General features: G+C 31.9%; 3 protein-coding genes across 3 annotated transcripts; 2 read left to right on the top strand and 1 right to left on the bottom strand.

Moving 5' to 3' along the window:
• Positions 1-7,922: 7,922 nt before the first annotated feature.
• On the top strand, positions 7,923-10,818 carry LOC105159975 (Dof-type zinc finger DNA-binding family protein). Its single transcript, XM_011077212.3, has 2 exons — positions 7,923-8,267; positions 9,264-10,818. The coding sequence occupies exons 1-2, from the start codon at positions 8,124-8,126 to the stop codon at positions 10,410-10,412; spliced, it is 1,293 nt and encodes a 430-aa protein (XP_011075514.1). The 5' UTR covers positions 7,923-8,123; the 3' UTR covers positions 10,413-10,818.
• Positions 10,819-16,756: 5,938 nt separating this feature from the next.
• On the top strand, positions 16,757-17,329 carry LOC105160072 (putative calcium-binding protein CML46). The gene has a single exon (XM_011077335.2). The coding sequence runs from the start codon at positions 16,757-16,759 to the stop codon at positions 17,327-17,329; it is 573 nt and encodes a 190-aa protein (XP_011075637.2).
• Positions 17,330-19,965: 2,636 nt separating this feature from the next.
• Positions 19,966-22,221, bottom strand: MYB117 (myb domain protein 117). The gene is made up of 3 exons (XM_011077336.3): positions 21,414-22,221; positions 20,838-21,293; positions 19,966-20,387 (listed from the first exon to the last, which is right to left on the bottom strand). Exons 1-3 carry the CDS (start codon positions 21,826-21,828, stop codon positions 20,167-20,169), a joined length of 1,092 nt encoding a protein of 363 aa, XP_011075638.1. The 5' UTR covers positions 21,829-22,221; the 3' UTR covers positions 19,966-20,166.
• Between the last annotated feature and the right edge of the window lie 3,251 nt (positions 22,222-25,472).

Genomic DNA, 25,472 nt, shown 5'->3' on the forward strand with positions numbered 1-25,472 from the left:
GAAAAGGAGGGAGAGGAGGAGAATATGGCCTCAGGAATCAAGAAAAGGGGAAAAACAAAAGGAACTTGTCGCCATCCCACCGCGGAATCGTTCATATTTATCCCATCAAAATTCATAATTAGCCTTCGGGATGGTGATGTTGGCGTCGCGTCATTTATTGGTGTTCTATGGGAACGATGAGGATTGAGTTAGTTAATTACAACCGTAGCGTGGGATTTATACTGTGTTGATCTGTTCCGGAGCCTGTAAGAGAAATTTTTCATTATGTTGTTAGTAGCTATTGTTATTGTCATTTTGATGAAGTTGGACATTCAGACAGCATACTACAAGAACGTTGAGATAGGGTGTGCTTCTTGTTCTTCTGGGCTTAATTTACAAGTTTTTTCCTCGATCCCCTCGTGTATCAACATGTCGAGTTGGTCGAAGCGCGCTCAACTTTGTCTTGGACCTAGAATTCTACTTAGGGAGAGTGTGAAATTTGTAAATTTTGAGAGGAAGAGCTTCTCATGGACGGGATAGGATTCCATCTTTTTTTCTATTTAACTTATACATTTACGTGTACAAAAATCGCATGATTATATATTTTATTTAAAAATTAAATAAAATAGAATTTGAAATAGAAAATTCACGCTATCAGAATATAAGAAGTTATAAAGTGACAAAAAATTTTGTAGCATTTTTATAGCCACTTAGATTCACAAAATAGCGTACTCCATTAGCTACGTGCTGTCCACTTTGCTTTATTTTTCATCATGAAAGTTAAAAAAAGAGGTGCTTTGCAATTCTTGTAGTAATTGTGAAGTAACAAATACAACTTTATTGCAATACTGTGCAGATTATTACACCACGTAAAATAGAGGGAAGCTGCAAAGTTATTACAAACTAAATGTATAACATCTTTAACAATAAGAGCTCCGAAGGTGAGGCTGCAATTCTTTCTCCTAAGTATTTGTTTCATCTTTTACTTCAAACAAGTTTCTGATTTGTTCCCATTTTGCCCTACTCATTGTTATACTGGAGACGAGCATTGAAATTTGTCTAGATGGAGACGAACATATATAGGTATGAGAAACTCGGGTTTGTTGGCATATGTATGTTACTTGATAGTTACATCAGAACGTGAAATTTAATTCACTATAATATTACTATCGGAGATCGTACTCAACAGTGCATCGATGGTGCTCTCGTTTCTGTCATATGATTCATTCTCAAGAATAAAATTGTTATTAATTTCACAAGGCCTAACAAACGTTAGTTATAATTATAATAGTTGACGATTTGTTGGTACGAAATTCTATCATATATAGTAAGATACAATATTGGGACAATTAGGTTGTTATTGTGTCTAATTTTCTTTTATTTTTTACATATCTTGTAATTTCCTAACAAGTTACAATAGGGACGCTGGATTGTCTTCTTAATCTAACATTTATGCATGAAAACGTGCATTACGTGTCTCTTGGAGAATAAAGTAATCCATGAATTAATGTTGTCTGAACTGTACATTCAACGCCACAATGTGTAGACATAAAGCTTCTAAAGTCGTCATTTGCGGTTTGAATTGAATACTTTTATTTCAAATTCATACAACATAATTTTTACACAGACAATACTTACAACATAGTAGATGAAATCGTGCAACCAACGTTGTTGAGTTAGAAACAAGCCAATTTGATAACTTTTCCGCTCTCCTCCAAAACATCTTAGAGATGACTGATTTGGATTCAGTCCGAACTTTTTATTACAAAAGATGATGTTTCATATCTGAATTTAAGAAATATATACACAGAGCGTACGTAAAATGTCTTTAAATATATTGATAACATGAATTTAATATACATATCATATATATACATATATTAAATGAAATAAAAAATGCATTGCGTCCGAAATAAAAGACTCAAAATTTACTTTTACCAGTCAAATTTGAAGTGATGAGGCTGTGAATGGTGTCACCTCCAAGAAAGATAATGGGACTGACAATATATAAATATCTATATTTTTATCCAATCAATATACTGTGAGTTCCCTCATTATAATATTTCTTGTAATTTCTCTGTCTTGACCCCCTCAAATTTCCATCTTACATCCACTTAGAAACAGTGATGAAAATTGCAGTTGCAAGAAATTCTAACATCATTAAAATCCAACTAAGATGTAGGGTTTTCCTCAGAATGCTGAGAAAAGCAAAGGGCAGTGGGAAAATTGAAACTTTCTGAGAAAAGAGTGTACAAGGAAGAAAGATTGAAAATGATGGTGGATATTGGGTGTTATTTGTACCACAAGTGGCTGACACCTCACCTCCACTTAAGACATTATTGTCTGTCTTTCATCTTTGTGGGATATACAGTTTTAGGTGGTTCCTTTCAGTGTTGTGAATGAAGTTAAAAGGTATTCCAATACACCTTATGAGATGCTCTCTCATCATTTTTTCCCTTCTCTTTTTCTTAAAGAAACCTTATTTCACACTGTTCCATGTTTGATTCAAGAACATCTTTGTCTACAATTGCATGCATCCCATTTTTTTTTTTTAGAATATCTAGTCCCAACAATTCATAACAAATTTGTCGGAACATGTCCCTGAAACCATAAATTGCTTACATTGATACTTATAAATTACCCACCGACATAATTTTTTCATTTGAATAGAGAGAATCGAATTCACATCTATATATCTGACCGTAAACTGAATGCACCCACTTTCAGTTGTCATTCCCCACCAGTAAAATATATGTGGGGCCGAGTTTCTTTCGCTATATATATTAAAAGCCAATAATTTAATTAATAGTGAAATACTATTAAAAAATTTTAAAAATCGTACTATTTTAATTCCAGATATCATGTCTTGATTGCAATTCCATCACAAAGTCATGACAAATAATGTTTTAATAGTTGTTGACATATTGGTCAACAGTGTCACGACAAATCAATTAATTCTAGATATCATCACAGTTAAATAAAGCTGATGCAAAAACTTAAATTTTTACTACATATAAATAATTAAACTTTCATCACGACTTTTTTAATTAAATTATTGCCAAAACATCTGGTATTATTTTTTCTTGTAGCTAATGCATGGCTCCACTTGCAGAAACAACGGGTAATAGCCACCGTATAGCCGTGGTTATTAGTATTCGTCATGATTTTTTACTTTTAATAATGATAATTAAAATATAAATAATAGACATTCTTTCTAGTGATATAAACTTTTTTTTCTGAAATATATATAATTGGATTTTAATATTTTATGCACGTACTATATATGTTAAAATGCAATATAATTAGAAATAGTAGAAAGTCAATATTGATGAGGGGTTTCATGTGATGATCAATTCACAAAATAAATAGTTGTATTTTTACACGTGAAGTTGGTCCATATTCGTTCAAGAATTGCTGGACAGGATTCCTAATCCCACGAAAGAATTAGGCAGCCATCGACAGCCACCAATCCATCCATCGACACAATATAATTAGTGGTTGTCACGAATTGAAAACCTTGTACTTATTGCTAATTACCACTCACCACCCAAACCCAACCCTACCCTGTCTTTTCAATCTTATAATCTCCGAAAACAAATGTGTAATTGGTTAAAAAATAATCGACAAGCTTTTAGTACTTTTATTTATTGGGGGAAGAAGCCAAGAAAAAGTGCTCGTCAGATGAAACATATGGCCATTCACGACCTGGGGTATATGTAGACTGCTTGCTTGATAAGTAAATCTGTTTCTAATTTTGGTAAAATTAAATTTTCGATATTTTGGTATAGACTATTTCGAGCATTTGAAAATAATGAAAGTGCTGACCACGGTTATGGATTGGCGGTTCGACCAAGAACCGGCCATGTATTCGGTTCGAGTCGAAGTCATAAAATCAAGGCCTATCAACTCAGTATTCGGTCCAACTAGTTTTAATAAAAAAAATTTGAAAAAATTTAATAATATAATAAATTATATATTTTACTAACAAATATACTAATTAAATATGTTTCATGGATAATTATTCGAATAAACTATCATATATTTATAGCGTAAATAGCTTAAGCTTGTTTCATGTTCTTCCAATACGGGATAAATGAGAAAGTGCATAATTTTTGCTTATATTTTTTTAGTGTGGGACAACGAGAAAGTAATTAAATTTGGCTTAAACTTTTTCAATGTGAGACAATGAGTACGTCTAATAGTAATTTTTCTTTTTATTAGCGTTGATGGTACGAAAAGTGAAATATTAAAACTATCTTTCGGGTTTCAATATTCCACATTCCACATGAATAATTTCTAGTAAAATTATATTTAGGGATAATTACGCTGTTTTTCTTGGATTTTTTATGTAATTACACGTAAATCTTTTGTGATTTCAAAAATTATATTCAGTATCCTTGATGTTTGCTTCCATCCAACAAATTAATACATCAATTAGTCAAAATTTATGAAAATTATTTGATATCAGTAAAAAATCAAACAGAAATTCATATTTACCCTCGATTGATTTATCGGAATCAAACAATTTTTTTTTTTTTTTACTAGACTACCTTTTATACATCTTCACACACTAATGCATGTGAGGAATTACAACATCATCCTTATAAGAATAGTTTGGTTAGAAACATATTTGTTTTACCTACTATAAGTATGTAAGTCAATTAGGGTAAACATGGATTTTGATTTAACTTTTTTGCTTATGACAACAAATTCTGTAAATTTTATTAACAGATGAATCTATTTGTTGGATGACAACAAACATTAGGAGTATTAATTATAACTTTTCAAATTACAAAAGATTTAACCATGTAATAATATCAAAATATAAAAAGAACAGTGTAATTATTCCTTATATTTAAATATAATCGTAGTATAAGAAAATATAGGGATATATTGCATTCCCCTTCCCTAATATTTGGTATAGTTGTACGTAAATCCTATGTGGTTGGAAAATTACATCTAACACCCCTGAAGTTTGTTTTCATCTAACAAATAAGTTTGTTCATTAGTTAAAATTCACCGAATTTATTGAAATTAATAAAAAAAATTATATTTAAACTCGATTGACTTATTACTAACTTATTGCAGGTTAAATAAATTATTTTATAATCAAATTACCCACATATATCTTCACATGTTATGCATATGAAGAGGTATATCTTCACGTTATAAGGGTAGTTTAGTCCCAAAAGTATTATTTGACCTACAATAGGTTAGTAAGTTAATCGATGGTAATTATTAATTTTTATTCAATTTTTTTGTTAATATCAGCAAATTCAATGAATTTCGATCATATAGGGAACTTATTTGTTACACGGAGGCAAACATCAAGAGTGCTAAATTTAATTAATCAGATTACAAAAATTTACGTATAATTATACCAAATTTTAGAAAAAAAATAAGTGTAATTATCCCAAAAATAAAAGTGGTTGTTTAAGGTGAAAATTTTCGAGATGGTCGCCGTCAATGATAGGATGCCACCATATGGGCCCAAAAACGTGTTATATTAATCCAACTAATTGGAGTTTTTAACTTTAACTATTTGCGAAAGATTTAAGAAAAATAATTAAATTATATCATACATTAAAATTTCCAAATCCATAACAATAATATAAAATATAATTTAAAATGGGAGTTTAATAATTCGTACTCCTTTGGGATTGGTCTAATAAATATCAAATGATTTGTTATTGCAAGTTTATAATTCCTAATCAGAATCCTTCAATTCAAACATAATTTTAATGAAGATGTAATTCGATTTCAGAATAAAATCAAAATAATAAATTAGAAATATTTAAAAAAGTATTTTCTCGTAATAATTTTAAATAAATAAATTATGATTTTGATGTGGATAAGAAAGACATTAATAAGACCTCTGAAAAAAGCATGTAAAATTATCTACACAGAGGACCTCGAACACATTCGATCTAGCCCAGTGTCAAGAAAATGCCCCTCAGGGCTGTAAGAAAAACCCTGATCAAATATATCGACCTACCCAAAATGATGCGATCTAATGTACGAGGTGCAGTAAGGCAGACCATATATCAGTTCACTGGGCCACAAATTCTGAAAGTCTGATTTATGACGTGATGCCAACTGCACTTGCTTTACGAGCTCTGAAGTACGGTATGACGCAACTACTTGACCAAGATATTCTGATATGTTAACATAAATAAAGGAATTAAAGATCCGAAAAATCAGACTTGTCGATAATTTTTTTTTTAATAATAATTTATATAGTTTTGACTTTAATTATGATTGTTGTGCAGAATCTATTAAAACTAATCATAAATGGGAAAAGAATGAAATGTGATACAAAGTTTGAGATGATTGTACTTTTAATGTTTCATTTAAGAAATAGTAAAGTAAAAAATGAAAATATCCAAAATCCAGAAAAATAGAGGAACAAATTCAAGGAAATAAAATGTATCCTGTGGAAAGAGCTCACTGCACTGGATAAGGGAGAAAAAGATGCGATGTGGGCCCAATCTTATCTATCGGACACGCGTCGAGAATCAGAAGGATAACCCGTTTAGAAAGATTTGGCTCCGCCCAACGGCAGCCAGTAGGAGAAGATTCTTGACAAAAAGTGGGACCCGGAGGTTCACGATAGCAGGACTCGTGTGCCAATGAGGTGAGCTGGAGTGTAGAGTAGAGGGCTGACATAAGTCCTTTTTCAGACACTTTTTGCAGATTGGGCCCACACTTAGGCAGGATTGTGCCAGCGTGGCATGTCTGCCACGTGCTATTTTGACCTCTTTAAAGTTTAAATTTCATCTTACACATATTTTTCTTTTCAATTTTTGGGTTCAAACGGAAAATATAATTTCCCATCATGAAATGAAATAAAATGAAATGCCAAGAAAGTGAAGTTTCCATAATTGTATTTCACTCCCTTTATAATACATTTATGGTTTTGTGAGTTTTGTTTAAGGCTTTTATCCCACATGGACTACGGAAAAAATTTCTGAATTTTCTTATATAGAGTGGTCTTTGTTCGTTTTTTAATAATTAATTTTTGAAGAATTAATGAATGTAGATTTTTACTATACTGATATTAGACGATGGGATATTCTTTGCATGCTTGAGTACAGCTAGTCTAAGGGACGTACACTGCACCGTTCTTACAGATGCTCAGATAATTGAATTATGAATATTTAAAATTGGCTCAGGAATTATGAACATTAACAGAATAACGTACATAAAATATTAAGCATGAATATTTGAATTTTTTACATATAATATTCTTGATAGTTAATAAGTGGGTGTGGACAATCACTTTAAGAATCAAGTCCTAGTGAGACTACATATGTTATCCTCTCAACATTGTGACATGATGTTTGACCATTTTGAATGAACATGGGAGTAAGAATAGGGATGCCATTAAATGAATAGATGGGAAAATAATTTTATTATTGGTTAAGAAATAATGAAATTAAATTTTCAATATTAATAAAAACATTTAGAACAAATTAATTATATATCAACATAATTCTAATGTGTGGAAAGTAAAATTCATTCTACAAGTTATTATTCAAATAACCGATTTTTAAAAACAAGAAAAATGAAAAACAAAATACTAATTAATTGCAATTTACCCCCCTCAAAGTTTCCAATTTGTATATTGGTCATCAATAGTTATATGGGATTAAAAGAAGAGAAATTAATATTTGCCCCTTTTCTTTATCTTTTCTAGAAGAATATTTAGGTTAAAAAGAAATGGAAATTAAGGGGAAAGTGAAAGCTGACTGGATAAGGGGGAATTTAAGGAGGCAAAAAATAAAAAATAAAAAAGAAAAATAAAAAAAAAAAAGAAAAGAAAACTAAGAAAGGCAACTCTCTCAAGTCCAATAGAAAGATTTTGCTTAAACCACAAAGAAAACTTGTGGCTGCAAATTCATTCCCCAGTGCTGACGTGGCACCCCTGCCCAACTTTCTCTCTCCTACCCTCTTCCCCTTAAACCCCCCTCCTCTGCAAATTCAAGGGGGGAAAAAAAATAATATAAAAAATCAAACCTGAAAATTTCCAAACATGAAATGAAAGGGAAAGTTAGGTGTCAAGAAAGAAAAAGAGTACAAGAACAAGAAAAGGAAGGTAGAAAAGAGGATTTTTTGTTGTGCAGGAAGAGAACAGAGTTAGAAGAATGTCAGAAGTTGTAAAAAGAGATTGTGAAATCAAGCTGTTTGGAAAGACCATATGTTTGATGCCTGACAAGGTTGTTTCTGATTCCAAAGTGCCTGAAGATAGACAGAGTTCCTCGGCAACATCAACTTCAGAAGACTCCAAGGTTTGTCATTTGCTGATTTACGATGTGCAAGTGTGTGTGTGTGTGTGTGTGTGTGGCAGTTTTAAGATGAGCCCTTTTCTTTGGAGTAGGGAACTGATAATGGGTTGGTTTCATTTCTTGAGGAAAGGTTGGAATTTTGTGATTTTTAGTTCATGGGGTTGCGGATATGATGTTTATGTGAGGAATAAGTTCTGGGATTCTTTTTTATTTTTGAGTTGATCGGATAAACTGTCTTTTTCAAGGATTAAGGAGATTAATAGGTTGATCATACTTGTTTTAGCCCTTAACTTCACTTTTCTTCTTGGTTTTCAGATTTCTCCACATATTAGTTTGACGTGTTATGCATAGAGCAAGATTTTGGAGATTGATTTTTTCTTTTTTTGTAGATTGATGAAAACACAAGTTAAAATTGATCTCTCAGGAAGAAGTCTGTTCTTCTCCTTATTGTTTTTTACTGCTGAAGTTTGGGTTGTTCTTGGTTCTAAATGACCTGTTTACTTGGATCCTTCTTTTCTGAAACTTCAATTAACTCTCAAGTGTGAGCTTGTACTGGTTGAATTGTTTGAATTCAAACTTTGAGATGCTGATAGCAAACTCTGTCATATGGCTACTGTGCTTCACCCTTTGTTAAGTTGTGAAATTTGCCCCTAAAATACGGTAATTTATTAAACGATGATTGCTCGTAAATCTTGCAAGGTTGTATATATGCTGATCCAACTGTTCTTGCTAAATTTTGCTTCAGTTGCCCTTGATCCATCATGATTTAACTTGAGATACTCTCTATGAATTCTCAAGGTTGAACTTTCTTCTAAGGATCGTCATCAAATTTTACGCGCGCGTGTGTGTGTGTAAGGATTGTGATGAGATTTTAGATCTTTCTTTTTACTCCACCCATAATTGTGTGAGGACATATGAGATTGTTGTTCTTTTTCGTTTTCTGGTCATTCTTTCTTTGTATGACTTGTTTCTGATGTAAAATTTCGTTTTATTTAATAGGATGTATCAGAAGAAGAGTTGACAGGTAGTAAACATGAACATGAGTCCATCAATCCAACTGAAGAAACATTGACAGAGGCTGCAACATCATCCGAGATCACTGATGATCCCGGCACAGCAGATCTAGAGAAAGAACCGTTGTCCCCTGAGACTCCCAAGGAGGAGGAACCAAGTGAGAGCAATGCCCCTCAAGAGAAGACACTTAAGAAACCTGATAAAATACTCCCTTGTCCTCGATGTAATAGCACGGACACCAAGTTTTGTTACTACAACAACTACAACGTCAACCAGCCCCGTCACTTTTGCAAAAACTGTCAAAGATATTGGACGTCTGGAGGAACGATGAGGAATGTGCCGGTTGGATCAGGTCGTCGCAAAAATAAAAATGCTGTGGTTCCAAATTATCGTCACATAACATTTTTGGACACGCTAACTCGAGCAGATGCTATAAATGGGAGTCGTTTATCATCTTTGAAACCGAATGGCTTCCTTGTTTTTGGCTCTGACACGCAACTTTGTGAATCCATGAACTGTACCTTGAATCTTGGAGAAAGATCACAAAATTGTGTCCCAAATGAGTTTTATGAACACTCAAGTATATCTTCCACTCGGACTTCAAATTCTACGGAAAAGGATGGTCATGCAGCTATGCAGGAATCAGATTTACATATTTCTCAGAACCGTATGCAGTGGACATCTTCAAAGCCGCCAACCACTTTTGGTCAGTCAGGCTTTCCCGTCACCTTTTATCCGGCAACACCATACTGGGGATCGGCTGTAACAAGCCCCTGGAATGTCCCATTGGTTTCCTCAACATCTTCTATTCTAGGAAAGCACTCAAGGGAAGAAACCATGGTTAGATCATCAAACTTGGGAAAAGAAAATCTGTCTGAAAAAGTAGGTAGGGAGAGATCTGTGTTGGTTCCTAAGACCTTAAGGATCGATGATCCAGATGAAGCTGCAAAGAGTTCTATATGGTCGACACTGGGAATCAAGAAGGAGAAAATTGGTTCGATTAATGGGAAAAGTCTCTTCAAGGCCTTTGAAACAAAGGGGGACAGGAATAGCAACATAGATAATACCGCAGTGGTATTACAAGCTAATCCGGCAGCCTTGTGCCGGTCGCTTAACTTCCATGAGAGCACCTAACGAGGCAAAATTTGTTAATAACAGCGAAACAACGTCCAAATCTACGTCTCGTTTTTGGCCAATTCAGCTGTGTAACAGTCCAGTGATGAAGTTTATTATGTGACTTGAAAATAAGAGAAGGTATTCAACTTGCTGAGGAGCTGTTACTGACTTGCTTCTGTTCTCATCTTCTTGAACATTTTGTTCTAACTGCATGAAGTGATAACACTATGGTTTAGCTCATGTTTACGGTTTTCTGCAAGCGAATATCATTTTCTGTAAATATTCATACAAAATAGGAAGAGGGATTGAATATGATATTCTACTGAATGTATTACAGCAGAGTGGTTGTTCACACAATCAGCAGATGTATATAAGAATTTGCTTACATTATACATGTTGTCACACATAAACAACAATTTTTACATGATTGCTTTTAATGTTTGCGTTCGACTATAAATCTCCATATATATGTCGGTGCGCCATCAAGCTCTCTTTTCATAAAAATTGAGGTCCCGGAACTTTTCACAACTTCTAACAACAAACATGCAAAAATTTCACAGAAAAACAGGTAAAATATCATCCACAGAAAGAATGTCTCAGCCTGTTCATCAGGCAAAGCCAGCTTCTGAGGAATGAAGATGAATGTGGGGCATCTTGAAGATCAACAGAATTGTATATTTTGGTCCCCATGTTAATGGATAAAAAATTGAATCAAATATGAGAAAAAGGCCAATTCATCAGAACCCTTTTTTCCTAAGGGGAAAAGCATCCAATCTAGTAAGGATAAAGCCCCTTTTTCTTGTTCAATTTTCTCACTCCTTTTTATCCACAATATTACAGAACAAAGAACATATTCACAACCAGACACACACACACATATATATATATATCCAGCAAGAAAACAACTGGCAATATGGTCTACATATTTAAGAAAAGTTGGGAGTATTAATCACTTTGGTTGGTGTTTTTTTGTTTTGTTGTTGGATTTATTTGAGGGCAGTTTGAGAAAAATCTAAAGAATGTGTGTGTCTAAGTGATGGAAAAGAGGAGATATTTGAGGTGGTGTTATCAGCAATTGAAGGCCACATATTTTTGCAGTTGGAATGGGGTCTCAGGCATGTGATGCTGTGCACAACTTTTCTTATCTTTTTAAAGGGATCGTTTGGTTCGTGTCATAGAGTTAGGTGTGATAGGATCATATATGATGAAAATTTGAATGATTATTAATTCTATCTTGCATTATATGATGTTTCGTTTGAGGTATTTTATTCGGAATATTTCACTGATAATATAATATGGTGTTTGGTTGAAAGGATTATAACATATGATTAAATATAAAAAGACTATAAAGGGTATTCATTTTTAAGGTATTCACATTTTTATATTGTAGCTTATGAATGGTTTTAAAAAAAAGTAAAAAAAAATCACTAAATTATTTATTAAAATACAATTGCTTAAAATAAAATTATTTGTTTTTTGGGTCTGAATTTATAGAGTCAAAGTTGAGAATACGTATTCAATTAACTAATTAATGATAAAAACTCAAATATTTTTCAAATATCGAAAGAAGAAATAAGCGTTCGTTAACTCGTGGGAAGAAGAAAGAGAAAATGGGAGAAAAAGCGGAGGGAGTGAAGACAGAGAGTCCAAGGGTAAATTATGAAAAAAAAAATAGTATTAATTTATAGAATTACTTATACCAGTTAAATAGGTTTGGTTCATTATACCATACTTCGTGATTAATAAAATTAGATCCACTATTAATATCGAGTTACAATAATACTAATCAAACGTATGATTAGTCCTGATAAATAATTTATGTTCTTTCTTCCCTTTTGTCTGGTTAACTTTTTATTCTTGTTTTTGTACTTTACCTATTCAAGAAGCATTATAGTGTTTTGTTTAGTACTATAATTTTTTGTCTTTCTGTTAAGGTTGTTTAGCTGCCACTGCCACCATATACACTGTTTCAATTCCTACCTCATATGTTTCTTTCTCCTGAGTAATAAATTGGAAGCATCATCAATAAGGTGATCTTGCAGTTAAGTCTATTCTTATTGTATTAGATTTCTTTTGGCAGGCATTATTCAGATTCCGCGCGATATACTGGTTAATATTTGAACAAAATCAAAATTATTATATATATTTCAATAATATTCAATTTGCATATGTTAAAAATTCAAATAGCGTTTCTTTTATTTTATCCACCCAAGCTAATAAAATATTTTAAGAAATTAATTTAGTAATATATATATATATATATATATTGGTGTCATTAAAAAGAAATATGTATAATCGTTTTATTATTTTAATATGTGTATGATGGCACAAAAAAATGATATCAACTACAATTTTATGAGTATAGTTCGGTCAAGACAGATGTATTCTATGAGTATAGTTCGGGTAAGACAGATGTATTCTATGAGTATAGTTCGGGTAAGACAGATGTATTCTATGAGTATAGTTTGGTTAAAATATACAAGTAACCACTGCGAGTATTTGTCGAATTCAGGTCCAGGTAGGGTAATGCATGACAAGACAGACTTTAACGCTCTTATGCATTTTATTTTGAGTATTTTGGAAGAATTTTATTACATAGATCTTAGAATTATCCATCTTTTTAATGTAGGAGTTATGACAAATTTTGATGAAAATAAAGTGAATTTAAAAAGTGATGAAAAGAAAGGAGGACAAAAAGAGACTTGAAATACTCAATAAGGTGTGATCACGCCATATTTAGCGCTCGCGTCTGCCTGCACAAAGGTGGGCAATATGGAAAGATTTTTTACTGCGATTTGTTTCTATTTTCAGACTATAAGTTGAAAGGCAAGAGAGAGGACATTTTTTGTACTATGAAAGGGGTCTTAAAGCTGAGGATCATAGATCTAATTCCATATCTCATTATTCTATTAGTTTAGATCATCTTCTAATGTCTTCTTTAGTTTTAGTTTATGTTTTTCTACACATATGATATGTGTAGATTCAAGGGAAAACATTGATATGTTTCGAGAACTTGATTTTATCCGATTTCACATAGTATAACTTGTCTTGATTTATTATTTTTGAAATAATTATTATCGATATTGTCAAAGACCCAATATTAATTATTCTACTGTAATCCAAGAACTCGGTGATCTGTAATAATCATGGATGAGTGGTATAAGCAGCAAGCAGATTGGGTATGTGCTTTGTATTATTTATTTGTAGAGAAAAGAAAATTAAGTTAGATAATTGCAGCTATTTCAATTGTTCGATCTAAACTTTGTTGTTTTCGCTGATGTAAATGCTACTATTCAATTAATATGGAATATTATCCCGCCCATTCTTGAAGATAATAAATTTTTAAATTTGGATGCTTGAGTCAAATCAATTACACCAGAAAAAGTGAGAATTTATTATGACTATCCCAATAAATTTCAAAGTTCAACGTTTAGCCGTAAAAAAATAATCTTGTGTGATCAATGATTAACACAACGTTGGATTGGAATCACACTCTACTGATTTTATACTAGTGAATTATTTCTCTGTCTTTCTATTTAGTTTATATTAATCGGTAGTTAATTCTCAATTCAAACTCTCTTTGTTTTTTTGGAATTCGAACGGGTTTCACTAGTACTATAATTTTTTATTAATAATTAATTTTAACGTCTTCGAGAATCAGTAAATGCCCGCCCATTGACAAGTTTAAATGCTATCCGACATAATCAACAATGCAAATGAAGATAATATTACATATTAATTTTTACTAACTATATTTATAATTGTTAAACCTAATTAAAATAGACCAAAGTTGCTTTTGTATTGTAATATTAAAATATTGTCTGGGAAGAGACAGCTGAACTAGTTTTCGGATTGACGATGTGAGGGCTGCAACTATACTTGGATTGCATGGACCGAAGCAGCCCAAAACTTCCAAAATTAAAAGTTGATTATACAATTAACTTTTAGCAATTGAGATTTTTAAATATTAATGAGTAGCTGTATGCGGTGTATTCAATGTATGTGTATAGAAAAAATTGAAATAATTAAATATTACTTATTAAAATCTTTTATTGTAAAAAAATAATAATTTTGAAAGAAAGTATTTTGAAGTAGGAGAAAAAGAAAAAAATAACTAAAAATAAATAACTATTTAAAAAAAATAGATTTTACTACTTGTAGATAATGGGGGAAATGTGGACATTAACGGGCAGAGAAAAAGTGAAAAAAGAAAAATAGAATACCAAAAATAAGGAAGACACTAAAAAGGTGACACAAAAATATGGTACGGACTAGCTGTTATGGTACGCCGTCTCTACGTGCATATAATAAATAATTATTTATATTTTATAATATATTATAAAATTAAAATAAGGTTATATATAAATCAACACATCACATTTAAAAAAAGAAATAAATAAATAAATAAAAATTAATTTAGAAATATTATCGAGACAAAAAAAAAATGATGTGGGTGAAATTTTCATATTAGTATAGATAGATAGTATAGATCATAGAAGAAGAATTTGAGTAGAGGTAGTTGAAAATACATAAAGATATTTTTTATAATTTAAATAATTGGTGTCGCGGTATAAATTATCGTTATTTGTGAATGAAAATGAAATTCTTTTTTTATGCTAGCCGCCACGGGACGCCGTCCTTGCATGCACATAATATATAACATTTTATGTTTTCAAATTTATTATGAATAAGAAAAAATATATAAACCGATACATCATATTTCTAAAAAAGAAAAAAAAAAGAAAAGAAAGCAACAAAAAAAAGAAAATCAACTTAAGGTATTATTAGCATAACAACAAAAATTGATGTTGTAGTGTCATAACCACCATTTGGGAGTAGTGCTCCTTGTTTATTGTTGCTCTATTTGTAAGGGAGTATTACTTCTTGTTTATGGCTTCACTAGAATTTCTAGGAAGGTAGCTCTCCCCGCTGTAATTACTTTATGAATTTTAATATAAAAGGACTGGGGACTCCGAAAAGCTCCCCCCACCTCTAGGTGGTTTTTTTTAAAAAAAAAAAAAAAACCACCATTTGGGAGAGAAAAAAATATTTTCTTTTTATATAGTATAGATACTAAAATAAAAGATGGTTATACTTTTCAGAGGAGGTTTTTAGTTAACGATTAAGACTAATTTCAATAGATAAAATTTGAGATTATGAGTTGAAATTTGAAAAGAGATGTGTGATTATGCAACTCATGTTTTGTAATCATAATTGAAATTATGATGTAATATTTATTACAAAGTAAGAGAAAAAGCTGAATTCGTGCAACATTTACAAAAGTCAGATTTTGCCGACATTAGTTACATTCATCTCATCATTTTCCTCTTTAAATTAAATGAGTCAACGGAACTAATTAAAAAGTTGTTAATTAACCAAAATCATAAAGTAAGAAGATAAAATTATGATCCCCAACAAGAAAGATAATAATAAATATAAAAATAGGCCACCGACTAAAAATATTCTAATTTTATGTCACATCTTGCAAATAATAATAATAATAATAATAATATCACTATATCATGCACAAGTAGGAAGACATAACTTGATAATTTTATAATTAATTATGAGATAATTAATTTTTGAATATTAAATTTAGAAAAAAAGTGATTACATTGCATTTGGATTTACAATTCAAATAATTTATTTTACAGCAATAAATTATTGTTAAATTCCGAAACCAATTTCATGTCAAGTGGTTTTGGTCGAATATAATGATTATAATTGGTAATTAAATAAAAAATAATTACAATGAGAATAAAAGTCATATAAATTATAGCTTTTATTTATTAAAACGTGATTTTTTTTAATAGGTCAAATGACACAAAAACAAATTAATTCAACATGTTCAATCGCAGGCGCAAACGGGCACATAGGACCAATTAAAAAAAATAAATTGACAATAACATTTGAAAATAAAAATGTTCGTTTATCTAAAACATGGCGTAGAATTAAAGTATCAGAAATTTCATGGAAATTAACTTACGTCTATATTAATCATAATATTCAAAGAAATTTCACAACATTTTCCATCTCCTTTAATTCATATTACTGTCCTCCCCATTTTCACGCCGCCCCGTAAGATTCGGGACAGAAAATTTTGACCCAAAACTTTCCTGGAAAAATTGCAGAATCAAATCCTAAGTTTCCTAAGTAAATTATTGTCTGATCTGATGTTAATATTCACACGTTATATCCAAAACCCTGTTACGTAATAGCTGTGACGCCTTCAGACAGAAGTCCATGTCCTTATAAATAACATGGAATGGTTTCAGGAGACTCATACATACGTAGAAAACAAACGAGACATAGCTACACAACCCCCCCCCCCCCCCTACCCCCGGGAGAATATAGTTTGAAAAATGGAGTTGGCATTAGCAAACACTATTTCAAATTTGCTTGTTTTGCTACTCAAATCTCTTCATGGGGACATGGACAAGTTCTCGTCAAGTGTTCATTTTTTCCTACAAACGTTTTTGGTGGTGTTTTGGACGAGATGGGGTCAGCTTTGGGAGAAAATTCAAATATCCAAAACTTGTGGGCTGCCATGCAATATTGGAACTGTTGGGGGTCAAGAAAGAGTGTCATGCACTGATGAGGAAATGGAGGCGATGATGGACAGAGTGGGAATAGTTTGTGGTTTGGAGGGTATTAGTGGAAAGACAATTAGTTTGAGTGGACAAGAGTTGCTGTCATTGTTTGAGGAGGAAGAGCCTAGTTTGGAGGAAATAAGGGAAAGTTTTGGGGTGTTTGATGCAAATAATGATGGGTTTATAGACTGTAGTGAGCTGCAAAGGGTTGTGTGCAACTTAGGGTTGAAGGAAGGGTGTGAGTTGGAGGATTGCAAGAAGATGATCAAAGCTTTTGATGGTAATGGAGATGGGCTCATTGATTTTCAAGATTTCATCAAATTGATGGAAAGTTGTCTTTGTTGATATGAACTCAGACATGTCGTAAGTATATCGGCAACGACGAATTCTAATCCAGACCGTTTAATAAATATATATTTTGAACGAAATATTTAAGTCGTTCATTTCACTTCTCTATTTTTTTTTTTTTGGGACTTGTATTTTAATTTTAAATTAATTTATGAGAAAATCATCACAAATTTGTATGTTTGTAATGGCATGAGCCCTTCTCGTTATTTTATTTACTAAACTTAATAATGTAATTGGATCAAAATTGCATGTGGAGCTGACACTTGTTAAGACACACAGTGGCCCAGTATTCTATTGGTCAGTACAGGCTCAATTGTCCCCAAATGGACAGCCCAATCTTCTGTTGAATTTGTTGTTTCTTCCCATTGGGACAAATGTACAAGGAAAAACAGGCTTACTAGGCACCTGTTCAATTGATTAAGTCCATTCAACCCAATGAAAATAGTTCTTACAAGGTCTCAAAATTTTTTATATCAGATAATCACAATCAACTATGTATAAAAAAAACTCTGCATAATACGAATAATCATGAGGCTTCAAACTGTCCAAATCAGGCTCTTAGAAATCGATCCGACCAACACTTAATTCAACGAATTTAACGCAGTGATGATCCAAAAATCGTATTTTTTGAAAACTATATATTATTTCAAGTAATGACTAGGAATAATTCGGAAACAGCAACAAACACAGAGACAAAATTAACCTGGTACGTATCTAAATCATAAAAGCAAATCCTGTTAAAACCTGTTTAGCATGAAACAAGAATGAAGGGAAGGAGTAGTATTGATTCATCCACACGTGCATAGAAGTGGGGTTGCAGTTCATATGTATTGGACTAAGGAGTTCGACAGTTCCCATGTGGGTGGCATCAAGATTCTGCTGATCAGCCAAAAGATTGTTAAACAGTTACCCTTATTGAATGCAATGGAAAGGAGGGTTTTTTCATGTGTTCAGGACCAGAATTTATGCCTGATTCTTGCAGCTGCAGGCCCATGAGTAGAGGATGTCTTCCATTTCCACCCCCACTCTCTCTATTCTTTGTCTTTTCCCTTCTTCGTCATCTTTTTGCTCCCACAAAGTCATACACTTTCTATCACTTTCCTTTTTTAGTCACAAACACAACGTTTTTATATATCACATTCGCAGGGAATATGAGAAAAAATAAGCCACTTAATTAGCACTTTTCCATTTCAATTGACATACACAAAATGTACAATCACACACACAAATAGCAGTCTAGAGCTTTTATTACAAACTTATATTCTGTTTTGTGTTGCACTTTGAACATACACTATTTGTGTATAAAATTTAGATTGTCTGTATTTTCTTGAAACAAATATGCGCTATCACATTATGTATGGTATATATATGTATAAACTAAATGGAATACAAAATATAATAGGAATTTGGGGAAGACTCTAGGGGTAAACGAGTCGAGCTTGAACCGAACTCGATTATTTTTTTATGAGCTCGAGCTAATTTTGTTTTTAGGAGCTCAAGCTCGACAAGCTCTTATGGTTCGAGCTCAAATAATGAGCTCTGGTGCGAGCTCGAGCTCAAGCTCATCAGCTCGATTTCCATTGAGCTCGAGCCAAAGTTCAAGTTCTCTATAAATTTAATAAAATTTTATTATAATAAATAATAATATTAAACTTTTTATATAGTTATAGAAAATATTAAATATAGGGTACAATATTTTAATTTATTGTTATAAATATAAGCTACTAATTAGTTTAGTAGTAATATAAATAATAAAAATATAAGAAATATATATACACCAAATTGTTAAAATACTTGCACATAATTTTGTATAGTTATTAATATTAATAAAAGAAATAAACATAAGTTATTCTTAAAAGAGGTTGATCTCATTATATATAAAAAAAATTAAAAGACGAAATTTCTTAAACCAAAGTACAAAAGTGGTGATTGAACTCATTATATATATAAAAAATAAAATAAAAATAATTAACATTATTCAATCATCATCATCATTATTATTATTAGCTCTAGATTTATAAATTCATGAGAATACCAAATTTTGACATAAGTTTTAAGTAATAAAATAAATTGTATATTATGTATCTTGGTATAAAAATATATACTCGCAATAGATATAAAAAAATATAATTTAATTGTTGGGGCTTGTTAATTTAAAAAAGTATAAGAGATTACAAATGCATATTGAATCTAACATAAAATTTATATGAGTCATATTAAATAATTATTTATAAAAAAATATTAAAACTAATTACTAACTTGTTGATTAAACTTGTTTTTATTTAGAGATTAAATATATAAATAAAAGTACTATAATTTATTATTATCTAAATTTAAATATATGATATCAATTAATAATTTTAATACATAATTTACTTTTGAATATAAAGTTGTTATAGTATTAAATATGGAGTTAAAAATATAAATAATTTAAAAATAAAATAAATAAAAAAAGCTCACGAACCGAATCACATACTTATGAACACAATAGTTTGAAATCGATTTGGTTTGACCCAAGCTTCAAATCATGAGTACTTGACATCCCTAAACAAATCAATATAAATTGCACAAATAGAGTGTATATATATATATATATATATATAGAGAGAGAGAGAGAGAGAGAGAGAGAGAAGTGACAAGACCTTATTAACATTGCTACACATTTTGAAACAGTGCCATCTGAGGATTGTGAAGTTACAAGGAAAAAGAAAGTTGATATTATAGCCCAAATAGAAAGAATTCATACTGATTTAAGCTCAAGAAAATAATGAGAGCTATTCCCTTTCAGAACACTTTGAGCTACTTAGTAATAATGATGGGCTCCCATTTAAACTTCAACTTTTTGACAAGGCTCCAACTCCAAGAAAGTCTATAAATTGAGGTGCAGTTCTTTCCTCTGATGAAGTTGGATATTCATCAATGGCTGAAACTTCTTGGGGTGAAGCAAAGTTGGATTGTAGTGACTGTTGGATTGGGTTTATGAGGGGGTAGGAATTGGTTTCATCCCAAGATTTGTTGTGGTTGAAAATGCTCATCATCTCACTGCTACTGGGGCCTGTGTGTAAAAACAAGCAACAAACAACCAAAAATGGTGAGCTGAAACAGATGCTCCTCTTGATACTTCAACTGCACAGCAAAGATTTTTGTCAAGTGTGTGTGTGTCTTTTGAGAAAATAATGATAGTACCAAAGAAATAGACAGTTGAGGAAACCTCTCTCTCTCTCTCTCTCTCTGTACGATAATGTTTCTTGGCTGAGCTGCTAATTCTTGTTATTGCTAAAAATTGAAGCTTGATCATGTTTATAACTAACAAACTTTACATTTTAGAATCCCAATAAAATTTGATGGAGAAGTGTGACATTGCAATGGAAATTAAAATGAGGGAGGGTGGGGGGCAAGAAAGTGAAATACAGGCACAGAATTTCATATGCAGAAAACTGCATGTAACTAAAAAACACCCACAACGTCAATACAACGAAAGCAAAACATTATCAGAAATCATTACCTGGAAAGAAACCAAGAGGTGTTTGTGGTGTCCAAAATCCCTTCTTGTTTGGGGTTGCCTCTCGGCCGCCTCCGCCATCCATCTTGACTGAACAACTCAGGCCACCACCGCCGGCGGAATTATACATCAGACCACCACCAAAGTTGGGCAATAATGCATTTCCATTAACAGGGAGGAAATCATGATGATCATCTTCCTTCCTCTTGAAAACAAATTGACCCATCTTTCTCCTCCTATAAGCACTGGATTGCTCTCTATACTTTCTTGCCATTATAACATGCCAATGGTTCTTCACAGCATTATCTGTTCTTCCCGGGAACAGCCTCGCTATCATTGCCCACTTGTTACCATACAGTCTGTGAGCAGCCATAAGCCTCTCTTCTTCTTCCTCAGTAAAAGCCCTTCTGTTGATTCTTGGATCCAGCTGATTAAACCATCTTAACCTACAACTCTTACCTTCCCACCATCAAAAAAGCAAAAACAAAAAAAGATTAATAAAAGAAAAAAAACCATTCTTGCACAGAAGAAAACAGTAGAAAACTACAGTTCTTTTCCTCATATTTCATTCACTCTTACCTGATCTTCCTTCCAGCTTTTCTGCAATTAGGTTCCAGTTCTGAGGGCCATAAAGGGCTACAAGTTCCTTGAGCTTTGTGTCCTCTGCGGGCCTCCAGTGACCTCTGGCGCAAAGCTTTGATTGCCCACTCGCACTGTTGGAGTCCTTATGCATGTTACAGTTGTCTTGATCTTCTTCATTCAAGCTTGCATTAAGATCAATAATCTCATTGTCATCACTGGAATCAGACCCTTTATAATTATTACCCTGACGATGATCACTATTATGTGTTTCCTCCAAGAAAGGAAAACCCCAGTTGTCTTTGCTCAGCTTGCACCAAGAATTAGAGTTCTTGGTTTCAAAATTGGGGTTTATGGAGAGAAAGCCTAAATCTGGTGGATATATACTACTAACACAGTACTTGTTGCTGCCCATGCTAAGTTCTTCCCCAATCAGCACTTGTTAACTTCTGCTAGCTTTAAATGCTGCTGGTGTAATACTGTTGCAGGGTCAATTTGATGATCAGATGAACAAGGAAAGTAGAAGATTGTGGGAAGTAGGGAGGAAAAAGTGTGGCAGAAGTTGATGAAAGGAACAATGAGTTTCCGTTGTGGGATTGTGTGATGTTTGGAGCAGAAGAAAGTGTTGTTAACAGAGAGCTGTACATGGATAGGGTGATGTAGTGCTGCTGCTCCTCATCTTCTTACTTCTCTTTCGCCATTGGCGAGGCAGTGTGTTCCAGTGGAGAAATATTTAATTAACCCCCCGGGGTCCGGACTAAAGGCTTATGCTGACCTCAAATTTACCCCATGCCCTCCAAATTTTCTCTCTCTCCATGCATAATTTTCAAAGAAATAATTTCACTTTCCTCCGTCAGATTTTGTATAATTATTCATAGACAAAATTATAATTTTGATCACACTCGATAGGATCATTATCACTTTTATTCTTTCATTTGATGAGGTCGACACTTTTAATCTTAAAATTTTAAAATACTTCACCCGTTAAATTTAATGACAAAGAGTCATGTGACGTTAGTCAACAACTGTTGACTTAACAAATAAAATCCTGCACGTATTTTAAAATTATACTAAAAGCCTCGTGAGTTTTGCAAAAACTCATTTTGAACTTAATTTGACTAAGAAACCTTTTTGATTATATGATATTATTTTTTATTTTTCTCCGCCTAAAAAATAAATAATTATTTTCTTAAATATAGTTATTTGAATATCAAAATACTAGAAAAATATATTAAATTTTTAAAAATAAAATTAACAACATATAAAAGATTAATATACTAGAGTCCATCTATATGAATATAAATATTAATCAACTATAACGATTATATATTATTATTTTATTTAGATATATTTAAATAAATTCTATATTTTAAAAACTTCAAATTTATAAATTAAAAAAATTAAAAGTATTGTTAAAAAATAAATTTACTAAAATTAACCCCCACCCTCCATCCCTACAACTAGACCCTTCCTCGCCGCACAACGCCTAAGTCTGGGCAATCACGGCAGAGGGAGGTTGGATTGGGGAGGAAGCCTAGTGGTGGGGTGGGTCAGTATTTGTCAATTTTAGTATCAAAATAAATTAATAATAATTTTATTTTTTATAATGTATAATTTTGTAAGTTCATAAAAAAATAAGAAATTAACTTAAAATCTCAAAACTTAAAAATAATTAAAAGAAACTATTAATTTTTTATTTTAAATAATGATAATTTAGTTTTAAATATTAATTGTAATAGATAATATAATTTATTAAAGTACATATGTTCTTATTTTTAATTTTTAGGAGAGAGAAAAATATATAAAATATCAAAAAATAAAAGAAATATAAAGGAGGGTGATTTTTATAAAATAAAAAAAAAGTATTGTAGTCAGATTGAGTTCAAAAATGAGTTTTTTAAAATAAGAGAGGTTTCTAGCCTATTTTTAAGATATAGGAGGGTTTTTAACCTTTTTTGAAAAATATAGGGGGTAAAATAAAATTTGGGCATTTATTTGTCAAGTCAACAGCTGTTGACTAACGACACATAACCTTTTATTGTTATATTTAACAGCGCGAGACCATTAGTGTCGAAATTTTAAGATTTTGGAATTAAAAGTGTCAATCCATTAAAGCGAGGGACCAAAAGTGAGAACAACCTTATCCAGTGGGACTAAAAGTGCAATTTGCCTTATTCATAACTTTTTCATAATTTACAAAATTTATATATACTTTTGGTCATGTAACTGTAATATTTTAGTATTTTTATTCTTTATCTTTTTAAGATTGTAAAATAGTTTTGTAATTTTTTTGACATTTCGTGATTTTAGTTCTTATAATGCCAGATTTTACAAAGTTGTCAAAACAAATCATGTGTCGCTTATAATTTTAGCATTTTTATCCTTTATCTTTCTAGGAATTGCAAATGAGTTTTGTAATTTTTTGACATTTTCCAACTTTGATCCTTCTAATGCTGGATTTTGCAAAATTGCAGAAATAAAATCATGTGCCATGCATATTATTGTTTTTTTTAATTTTTTGTCCATAATGGCAAAAGTGAACTAATCAGAACATAGGTTTCAATTTAAATGAATCACGCAAGATGCACATTATTTATTCCGATAACTATTACCAAATTCGACACTGGAAGGGCAAAAATTATGAAATATCAAAAAGTTACAAGATTAGGGGAAAAAAATTTGGTCTATTAACTTTGTCTGTGATTAATTTTAGTATACTAACTTTCATTGTTACCACATTTTGACTACTAATTTACAGAAATGAGCCAATTAGGTATGAATTAGGGTTTTATTATCAAATTTTCAGTCAATTTGGACATTTCCACTGAAAAATGTTGACTTGGTAAGGGCATGGTGCAAAAAATGGCCAGTAGAGCCATGTATATTTCCACGTGGATATTTTAATTGGTTAGCCAACTACATGGCAGTGACGTGGACTTGGTGGAAGAAAATTAGAAGTCACGAGCTTTGCACATGATTATTCTCAGTCAAAAGATTGAGAAATAACATTTGGGTGGCGCGAATGACTATAAGTCTTCTTCAGGGAGTAAGAAGTTTGATGATAGTGACAGTGAGTATGAATACAAAATGAAAGAAGATCAGGATGAAGAGGAAGATGTGACAGCTAAAAATGATGATTGTCCAGTTTAGAAGGAGGAATTAGTAGATAATGTGATCAAAGAGGAAGATGAGGTTAAAAAGAGTGAGGACAGGATGGAGGACATAGATGAAGAAGTGTTAAGGGTTGATGATACTGATTTAGATAACTGGTCAAGTGAGGAGAATTTTGTATGGAGCAATGACAAATTAAACTCCAATAAGGGGTCTGATATAGAGGAAAAAGGAGAAACATTCCCTATATTCAACCCATCCTGCATATTTCACCGTGAGTTTGCTCTTGGAATGATTTTCAGCACAAAAAACGAATTCAGAATTGCAATCCAATCACATGCAATTAAACAAAGAGAAACATAAAGTTTGGCAAAAATGTAGAAAATATGCGCATGCAAAGTGTACCGATAAAAATTGTAAATGGAGAATACATGCGTGTCAAGTGAAAGGTGAATGCACATTTCAAATTAGAGATTATGTTTCTGAGCACACATGTCACATCTCATTTAATGTGAGGAACATGAACTCAAGCTGGTTGTCCAAAAAATACTTTCATAAGTTCAAAGCTGATCCTAAAAGAACAGTTAAGGGGTTCAAAATTGATGTAATTGAAGATGTAAGGTGTAATATCTCAAGAAATCAAGCTGCAACAACAAAAAAAACTTGCATGCTCATGCTTCAAGGCAATCCTAGTGCACAATATGCACTGTTGTGGGATTATGCTGATGAAGTCAAAAGAAGTAACCATGGATCAATAGTATTGGGGACTGATCAAAATTTATTTGACAGATTCTACTAATGTCTCTATGCTCTGAGAATGAACTTCTTGGCAGGGTGTAGACCAGTAATATGTGTGGATGGGTGTCACTTTAAGGGGCCACATGAGGGTGTTGTTATTAGCTGTTGTTGGTATTGACACGAACAACTTCTTTCCAATTTGTTATGTTG

This window comes from Sesamum indicum, linkage group LG4 (genome assembly GCF_026168435.1).
Source record: "Sesamum indicum cultivar Baizhima isolate 11 linkage group LG4, ASM2616843v1, whole genome shotgun sequence".
Lineage (NCBI taxonomy): Eukaryota > Viridiplantae > Streptophyta > Magnoliopsida > Lamiales > Pedaliaceae > Sesamum > Sesamum indicum.